General features: G+C 37.6%; 1 protein-coding gene across 1 annotated transcript; it reads right to left on the bottom strand.

Annotated features, from left to right (window-relative positions):
- Nucleotides 1–341: 341 nt before the first annotated feature.
- Nucleotides 342–2,844, bottom strand: LOC117562984 (proline-rich protein 15-like protein). Its single transcript, XM_034241074.1, has 2 exons — nucleotides 2,524–2,844; nucleotides 342–1,742 (listed from the first exon to the last, which is right to left on the bottom strand). Exon 2 carries the CDS (start codon nucleotides 1,720–1,722, stop codon nucleotides 1,384–1,386), a length of 339 nt encoding a protein of 112 aa, XP_034096965.1. The 5' UTR covers nucleotides 1,723–1,742; nucleotides 2,524–2,844; the 3' UTR covers nucleotides 342–1,383.
- Between the last annotated feature and the right edge of the window lie 7,460 nt (nucleotides 2,845–10,304).

Consider the following 10,304-nt stretch of genomic DNA (forward strand, 5'->3'; position numbering starts at 1 on the left):
ACACTGCAGACGCCACATTTAAATGGCACTAATCCTTTGCAATTGCATTTTTCATGTTATAAATACACTTTAACCCTCCTCGTCTCAAGTCAAGTAGTGACGTGGCACTAACACGACTGACAAGATGTGATACGAAATCTGTTTACAATCTGTTTTACTTTGAGGTTATTTCATGTTTTTGGGTGATTTTTATGTTATCCTTAAACTGTAAAATAAGTTACCTTTTTTAGATTTAGCAGCAATATCAAGACACATTGTCCAACACAACACAAAGCTATCTTTGCCCTGTCCAAGTTTACTAATTAGATTGTGGTTGAATAGGATAATGAAGCACACATGCACGCAGTTATCAGATTTATTTCTCATATTTTGCCTTCATTTAAGTTTTCACAGTTGGTCCAAGATACAGTAATCCTGCAAAGCAAACTACACCTGGACCATACTTCTTCAGCTACACGGCCATATATCTAATTCACATGGATATATCACAACGCGAGCTTCTTACTTCATAGTCGGTAGTTTGTTTTGGACCCATGATGTCAAACAACATGCTGGATTTCATCCTTCATTCAACATTTTTTATGCATTTTCCTGGCAAGTGTTGTGCACCTGATTAAAGGCGGATCACAAGCATTGCTTAATTTCTTCCACAGTGATATTGTGTGTCAAACATAATTATAAAATCATTTTACACCTTCATAAACATCCTTCTAACCCTTTTGAATCAATTTTTTTTGTAAAAGGAACATTATACTTATCCTTCTTTATCAAACATATATTATTTGCATCATAGAAATAATGTTAACATCTTATAAACAGTATTTCTTTTCTTGAGCATATCACACTTACACTTCAGTATTGACAGACAATTGGATTTGAGGAATGTGCTTTCTTAGAAGTTTGTAGGTTTTTTAAAGATTCTTTCAATGATTACATTGTCCATGACTGGAAATGTGACACTGTGGGACATAAACTACATATTAAGGTCTGAAGTGCCTATATCAATTTCATAATATTTCCTTTTTTGGGCTTTGATTATTCAATATTATTGGCGAAATGGTTCCAGAACCATCATGAAACACAAATATGATCCTCTTCAAGTCACCTTTCATAGTTTCTGTGGCCTTCTGGCATAAGTCAGTCAGCGAAAATGTCCACATTTCCAATATGTCATATACCAAATAACTTAATTTCTGCAGTTTGGGGCTAAAAGTTGAATGCTCCTTGCCCGGTAACCAACATACAGCAGGCCTCTTGGTTGGCTGCCTCAAGAGAAGAAAGCATCTTCATGAAACTCAAAGCCCTCTCCTTTCCTTCAGGTATCTTTTATACAGCAGTCTTTGATTCCTTCCTCACCATCACCTCTCTCCTTGATGACGCTTTCTATGTCTCCTTGTCCTGTATAGGAAGGCTGGAGCGCACCCTCCGCTTCTCCTTAAATCGACCCGAGCGTGACACATTCATATTCCTGCGACATGTCTGCTCGTTGAAGACCGACTCCAGGTGGGAGTCATCGTAGGTTTCATCGCTGAGGAGGCTGGAGCCCTTGTTGGACCCTTGGAGGTTGTCTCCTGCAGGCTTGGAGGCTGCTGGGTCTTTCTGCTTCTCGGGCTGCTGTGCAAAGGGGTCAAAGTCCTGGTCAAGGGAGTGGGGTGTGTCCTTAGGGCCTCCACTCTTTTTCTTGGGCAGGAATGCCTTCCACCATGGGATCCTCTCTGTCATCTTGGACTGGAGGGAGGATGCTGGAATGGGGAACAGATGCCATCAGTATTTTAGTTGAGATCTTCTCCTCTGCATCAGTTTTATTTTAAGAGCTGTCATTTTATTTTGAGGTCATTTGATCTTCATGCTCTAAACTAGCTTCTAAATATCCTAATTTCCCATAAAACATCAAATAGGACTGAGCTATATGACGATTTATATAGTCAAAACTGTACAAATATGTGAATTGTAAATATTTCTCCATTTGGTTACCATTGTGGGTTCAACTATAGGTATAGCTTCACCGTGTTTGCTTATTGTGCACTAAAGTTCTCCTCATGAGAAAATATTCAGTACTTTTCATTTGTCAAGTAGTTAGTCAGACAGAAGTATACATAAATAAGCTTTACCCTGTGCTTATTTGAAATAGACAATTTTGTAATCAAATAACCAGAGAAACATGATATATTGTGATACCTGTTTTGTATTAGAAGATCTTGACCATGTTGACGATCCATATATCTAATTATTACTTAAAAACTCTCACACATCATCATACATCTTGATCCTATGATATTCAAAACTCATATTATCTGTTTGGACATCATGATTTGGCCCTTTGCTAAATTTGAATATGATAGGACCTGCTATCTGGTAACATTTTCTACAGCTGACACAACTTCTCACCAGCTAATCCTCAGAATAACCAGTGTAACCATGCTTATCTTCTCTGTATAACTGGTTTCATGAGTGGTAGGGACAGATAAACAAACCCAAGCCGTGATTCACAGAAGCGCAAAAAAAGTTGTCGTGAAAACTCACCTGAGCTACAGGAGTGCAGTAAAGTGTGTGGACACTCAAAACGACCCGAGGCAAAGTATAAATGTTACACTTATGATTATTCTGAGATATAAATCCACAGGACAGGTCAGTGTCGTCTTCTTCTTCAGTGGTGGACAACAACTGTGTGACAGCAGTCCTTCAAGGGGTCGCAGCAGTATCCATTTCAACGCCACCTCCAAAACATTTCTTTAGCTGCTCTCGCCAAATACTCTTCTACTTCTGCTGTTTCTTTAGAATAGTACACATCAATTGACACATTTATAAGGAGAGGCTCTCTTTCACTGACCCAGCAGGTTTCCGCCTCCGAAACTCTTCTCGCGGAGCACCTGTCCTCACTCCTGATTGGATGAGCCTGCAGGTTGTGTCACGTGTGACCCAGCTCAGGTGAATACACTGCGAAGGTAGGCGGGGCCTGTCGTTGCGAGGCAACATACCCCATGGGAGCGTGCTCTTCTTCAGTGACAGATTAAAAAAAGAGCCCTTTGTATCACCAGAACCCAACCCAAGCAAGGGAGCCAAATCATGCTCCAACTTTGGACGCCCAGCGGTTTAGGCCACAATGGCGTGTAGTGTAGGCCTACGCTGTACACACAAGGAATGGAATGGGACAGTGATGTTCACTCAATTAATGGTATTAATAGCGACCGATCTAAATACGTTGCAGGTTACTCAGCAGCTGTAAGCTACATGGTTTAAATGCAGGAGGGGAAGAAGTACTCGTGCAGATCTTGTATTCTACGTCAAAGTAGAAGTACTAGAGTGTAGGAATACTCTGTTAAAAGTCCTGTATTCAAAAATGTTACTTAAGTACAAATGTATTGGCATCTAAATATACTTAAAGTACCAAAAGTACTCATTAAACAGATTGACCCCTTTCAGAATGATATATATCATGTTTTGGTTATATATTGATGCATTGATGTGTATATGAAGCTCGTAAAATTGGAAATAATGTAATCACTTTATTTACTTCTGGACAGAATGTGAATTGAATCCAGGTGTATCTTAAGTATTTTTCAATTGTTGATCCTAATCTGCAAAATTACTAAAGGTACTACAAAAAGGTACTACAAAAATGTAGTGGAGTAAAAGTATAATAATATAATATAATAATATGCCCCTTTGAATTGTAGTGGAGTAGGAGTACAAAGTAGCATAAAATAAAAATATGCAAGTACCTCAAAATTATACTTAAGTGTAGTACTTGAGTAAATGTACTTAGTTACTTAACACCACTGTTGTAGGTTACTCAGCAGCAGGTAGGTTATAAATGAGAACCTGTGTTGACATGGTAGAGGGGGTGTGCAACAGGAAGAAGTCAGGAGTTTCTTGAAGTCGCATTACTGCACCAAACGTGCAATTAAGTGAGGGGAAGCAGTTTAGCCTGGTGCCGGTTTCACCTTCCAGGCTCCTTGTCCTGCATGATTCTTCTGGAAGCTTCTGCTGGCCTTCTATCAAGTCCATGTCCGCTGTATGTAGTCCTTATGCCTGTCTGTCTGACTTCCTGTCTGTTAGAAGTAATAACCAGGGCATTCAACATGCTGCGTCCTCTACAGCCAAGTATATAGTTAGTTAGATCCAGAAATATAGACATATACTGTGGCCTCAATCTTTGAAAGAAGCCAATCCTCAGTTTTGAATATCCTTAATGACTCTAAGAACATTTGAAAATGCTGAACTGGTTTTATATTACATTTACATCATGAAGTACCATTATCTAACACATTAACTGTTAAAAGATAATGTACAAATGTTACATAGAACCTCTGGGTTGCAATGTTGAGAAAAAACACGTCTACTCACCTTTTTCCTTACCTTTTTATGTTTGAAGTAGCAATAGTCCTTACATAAATACAGTCTGTTTGCAAGATTGAGAAACATATTACCTATATTATGAAGGTCATATGTTTCTCACTCTCTCATAAGCTGGCATACAGTCATAGGCTATTAATTACTCACTATGGTGATTATAATAATGATAGTTGTGGAAAGTGCTATACTTAGATCATATTATTTATTAATTAAAATGCTACTTTCACATTAGTGCATCATTGTTAATTAGGAAATTAAACAATATTTCATATGATCCTACGGGCCATTATTAGCATTTTCTGCAACAACATCTTACTGACGAAACTGTGCATTGACACTTTAGCTTAAGCCTTAAGTAAACGGTTTGAACATTTCTTCCACCACAACATCATTATAAATACTTTTTGTACACCTGCCCTTCGGCTATTTTCCACCATGGCCTATTGAGCTGTCTTTCTGATGAACTCCAAAGCTATAGAGACAAAGCATCCCTCATGCTGGAGGCTGGTGATGACAAGCTGTAGTTTACTTTCCACTATTCCTTTTGATGGATGGATATTCAAAAAGTTGCTTTATGAAAAAGCGGAAGCCAGTTAAGTCATTGTAACAGTTTAAGTCTGTGTTTGTATTCAAATGAACAAAAGTCCTATTGCATAAAACACAATATAAAATGTTATAACAAAGAACTTTGTCCATGCCCTATCATAAAAAAACAATAAAACACAACATATAGCTATAATGGAAAGCTGCAACGTCTCAGTAATACAAACCTCCTTAAAATAGGAACTTTCTCAAGCAAAGTCCATCCTTCAAACACAATCACATGTTTACAATATACGTATATGCGCCTTGGGCTTTCAGAAATTCATATTGTTAAAATGCATCACAACTAGTACAATCTTTCATTTTGAAACGTTCTATTCTTTAAAAGCCACGTGTTTGTTTAAATGGTATCTCCTATATGACATTATGCTCTTTTTCTTGGTGTTCCTTTGGAATCCCAAGTGGTTTCTGTGTGGATCAGTGTCAACACGAGACCCGGTCTGAGTCTGATCATCGAAACGGAGGAAGACAGAAACAGAGAGAGGAGGGAGGAATCAGGGAATGCCTTTTGTCTCGCTCCACTAAAGTTTAGAGTGAAAGTTGATGAAGGAATGTGCGCCGTTTCTCCTTCAGCAGCTGGTGGCCTGCATACCTGGGGGACTCCATCTCCCATCCCAGTCGAAACTCTGCAGAGTCACTCCTCACTGTACCGACATACAGGTAAGAATGAATGCAATGAACACTCAATTACACATTTCAACACATTTCCGCATTGAGAGGACACAGATGATGCTTAATACTAACATCATGGCTGCAACTAATGTTTATGTTCAATGTCAATTATTCCATTTCTTTTTTATCTGGATCAATATATTGGTCCTAAAAGTTCTAAAACTAGCAAATATATGCCCATAAAGTGTTTCCCAAAGCCCAAGATGATGTATTGTCAAGCCTTGCATAGCAAACCCCCCAAAATGTTATATATGAATATATATAGAATATATATACTCAAGTTTGAGTAGTTTGAGTAGGTCAAAAAAAGCAACGATAACCTAGTTTCTCAAATGAAAGTATTTGCTTTAAGTTTGTTGATGTTTAACCTGAAAAATAAACAATTAAGACAAAATAAAAAGTGAAACCCATGGATAAAACTTTGTCTGGACTAAACAGAATCGCAATCTCAGGATGTCTTCTTATCATAACAAGTCTCACTTTTGCATTTCCTCTCTAACTCTCGGTCCCATATCTCAGAATCCTTCCACAATCCCCAGGTAGTCTCACTGAAAGTTGATCATTAACTTCAACCAGGCGAGATAGAGAAAAACATCCATGCAAAGATCTTTCAGATACAGTTGCACAATTACAATAACATCAATCCTTCCACCCACAAGACTATATTTCTCATTGAACATGTTCCAGTTTTGACACAAGGGTTTCCTCAGTGTGACCTTTGAGCATTTGCCCAGTGAGACTGAGAGGCATGTTGAGAATGTGTGTAGAAAGCAAAGTGACGTTGTAGAGAGATATTGACGGAGAGATTGTATAAGGGGATACCCTCCAGCTGTATCCGTTTCTGATTGCATACTCAACGTTTGTTCTCCCAGCTGTGAGGGTGAACCAGCAAAAAGAACAACGACAATGTTACTCTCATGTGCTCAAGATGCTATGAACTGAGTCAATAACAAACATTTGGAGGTGTCAATGATAATATCACATCATATTTTTCAATCAATAGTAGATACAAGAACCAAAACTGTAAGATAAGATAAGTCTTTATTGATCCCCGTGGGGAAGTTCAGGTGTCATAGCAACAGCAAAGGATCATAAAACACATGCAGGATTGGGCAGGTAAGAGTACACAAAGTGACAATAATAATAAAAAAAATGTTATTAAGTAACAGCATGAAATAAAATGGCAACAAAATTAAGAGCCATTCTGTTAACATATTGACAGATGTGAATAATTATCAATATAACAATAAATATGTATAACGTCTATATGCAAGTGTGCACGTGTGAGGCCAAGTAGGTACATATGGTACAAGTCATGTACCAGTGGTGCTGGTTGCTAAACGTTGTAATGAGGGGTCAATCCTTGATTGTGGAGCCTGATGGGTACTAGCACACTTGTATTCATTGTTTGTAACTGGATATCAGTTATTACCAACATGCAATAGACGTCAATAATTGTTTAAAAATCTCAAAACGGCTGCATCATTTCAGTTGCTATTTACAGGTCAATAAGCTGAGACAAAATTAGAAGCAAGCTAAACCCAAAATGACTCACTGAACAATGCATAACAACGTATGTGGAGCCAGGTGCGCACACTTCAAAATACGTGCGCCTGTCTACGGTCGTGATTTTGTGTGCGATGACGGTAGTGTGCTTGCATCAAACATGTGCCGTGTGCGTATGAGACTAGTTGGCTAGTAAGTCCTTGGGACATGATAAACCTGAAAATATCTGTCATTGTGCAGCATTGAACAACAGGTTGAGCCGAGGCGTGCTAACCATGGGAGAAGGCAGCCAGTTGGACTGGTAGAGTCAGCTTACAAAAGCCTCTCAGAGGAAGTGAGCGGCTACTGTATCTAAGGAGAACAATAAGGCCAGACCTGGTTTACCGGCCTTCTCTCAAAGCACAAACACTAAAGGCCTCTTCAAACACTGGTTACCATGCTGGTCAACAAATGCATGTATTACAGCCAAAAGCTGATGGTTTTAGAGGTCAACAGATAGAAGGAATTGTACCTACTAAACAAATACACTGTTGTCTCTTCCCAATAATTTGGGTGGAGCAGGCCGAGTTATGTGTTGGTAATTGGAAATAGTTACGTTCTATTGCATTGTGTGCTTGATTTAAGGATTGCATTGTTGGGTCGTTTCTTTCTGTTTGATTTGTTGAGCTATTAAACGGTGAGTAAAGCCTCTGAAACTCACCGGAGCCTAACCACAGACACTTACGATGAAACCTTCAGGAATGCAGAAAGGAATCTCAATTTACTGGCAATTTTCATACCAGACTGACAAACTAAAGACCACATAAACATGCAGCTATGCACACACAAACACACACACACACACACACACACACACACACACACACACACACACACAAACACACACACACACACACACACACACACACATATTTGGTGGACTATTCTTCTTATAAGGAGCCTTATTGATTAGGGTTACACTTAACCTTGACCCACACAATTGGACCACACAATTGCATGACTTATGTGAAACTGCATTATCCAATATTACCTTTAAACCAAAACTCCCCTAACATAAACTGGTAAGTTACACCTTAACGTTGGAGGCTTGTCATTGTGATTCTTCTATTTTTTAAAGCTAACATTTCCTTGTTACTGCAGAAGTAAAGAAACAAGCACAAAGGCTTGCATCAAGTACTCAGGCCTCACCTTTTTTGTACTTCCAAAATAACCACATTTAACAACAAACACATTAGAGTAAACCGTTTTAAAGTTAGATAAAGCATTGTCCAATATATAGCATGACAACTAACCATGTTCCGATACATAGTTGAAGATTTTTATAAATACATGCTGTCGAAAGTGTCTTAAGTAGCCTTTGTCGTGAAATATTTTTCAAAAACGACATTATTTAACCAATTTTAGTGCAACCTGGAAACATGCCACCTAATGTTAGTGATTGACCCTCCAACTGAAACTCCTAATTCTTGAATAGATTTAGAGTAGAGTGAGAAACCTTGAACTTTTTATGCTACATTTACTTATTTATGTTCACATAGTTACAGAGCCACACCAGGTGTAAGTTACAAACGTTGAACTAATCTACAAACCTGTTTCCCAACAACTAATAGTGAAGCAATATTTTATCAATGACTAAACTTTTATCACATCAAAAAGAGCTCACTATAACATTTAGAATATCAAGCTGGATATAAAAACTGGGCTAAATTAAGAGGGTCTGAGTGCAAGATCTGACCATTTTTACAACTTGTTTACCAGCTTCACCAAAGTACATAAGAATCCTGAGCTGAGTTCTCACATCTTCATCCCAATATAGCAAATTGTTATTTGACCAGTAGATGGAGACAGATTACATCTTGATAATCACTTCAGAGGGGTTATACATACATGCTAATATTTTAAGCTAACAAGAATGTATTGGTATCAGCCATGGGCGTCACTTGGTTAGAAAAAGTGGTGGGTACAATTTCTCCAGATTTAACACCAGCATAGCAGGAGATACAAGATGTCCATCCCCTGGGTGTTGAACCTCGACCATGAAAAACCAATGCATAGACCTCTGAACCACCAATATGTTTTTAGATAATGAACGCCCTATAGGTTTTGTTGTGATTTTGAGTGAATTTGTACCTTTATGCACACGATGAGCACACATTTATGGAGGACAGAACAAGACATAAGTAAAAAATAAGTTTGGTAAAGTTGGAAAGTTACTGAGGCTTGAAAAAAAATGTGGCCCAAAAAATAAAATAAAATAAATAAAATAAATAAAATAAATAAAATAAATAAAATAAATAAAATAAATAAAATAAATAAAATAAATAAATAAATAAAATAAATAAAATAAATAAAATAAATAAAATAAATAAAATAAATAAAATAAATAAAATAAATAAAATAAATAAAATAAATAAAATAAATAAAATAAATAAAATAAATAAAATAAATAAAATAATACGTAATATAATCTTAAAAACTAACTTGAAAAAAAGATATGATGATATTTAATATGATGCTTTTTTTAATCAAACAAAAAAAAAAGGTGATGAAAATAAGAATTAAATACATATTTGCACGGCATCTATTGCACGTCTGTCCGTCCTGGGAGAGGGATCCCTCCTCTGTTGCTCTCCCTGAGGTTTCTCCCATTTTTCCCTTTAAACTGTTTTCTCCGGAAGTTTTTCCTTGTACGATGTGAGGGTCTAAGGAAAGAGGGTGTCGTATTGTCATACTGATATTCTGTACAAACTGTGAAGTCCACTGAGACAAATGTAACATTTGTGATATTGGGCTATATAAATAAACATTGATTGACATCACTTTAAAACAAAAAAAAACCTCTTTAGTTCTTAACCTGCTGAGCCCAGAGTAAAATGCTTTTGTGAGCACAAACTAGAGGCTGACAGCAAACACCAGTGTGATTTTGGTGACAGTAAGACTATCTTGGACAAAGTTATAGTGGGGTTTCCAAATCCGGCAGCACCAACGCCTGGTCTGCCACATGTGGAAGCCCCTCTTTAGTTTTTCACCTGCTGAGCCCAGAGTAAAATGCTTTGTGCACAAACTACAGGTGAACAGCAAACTCCAGTGTGATTTTGGTGGGAGTATGACCACCCTTGACAAAGTTATAGTGGGGGTGCCAAACCAGGCAGCTGCACCACCTTTTC

The sequence above is a fragment of the Gymnodraco acuticeps genome, unplaced genomic scaffold (genome assembly GCF_902827175.1).
Source record: "Gymnodraco acuticeps unplaced genomic scaffold, fGymAcu1.1, whole genome shotgun sequence".
Classification (NCBI taxonomy): domain Eukaryota; kingdom Metazoa; phylum Chordata; class Actinopteri; order Perciformes; family Bathydraconidae; genus Gymnodraco; species Gymnodraco acuticeps.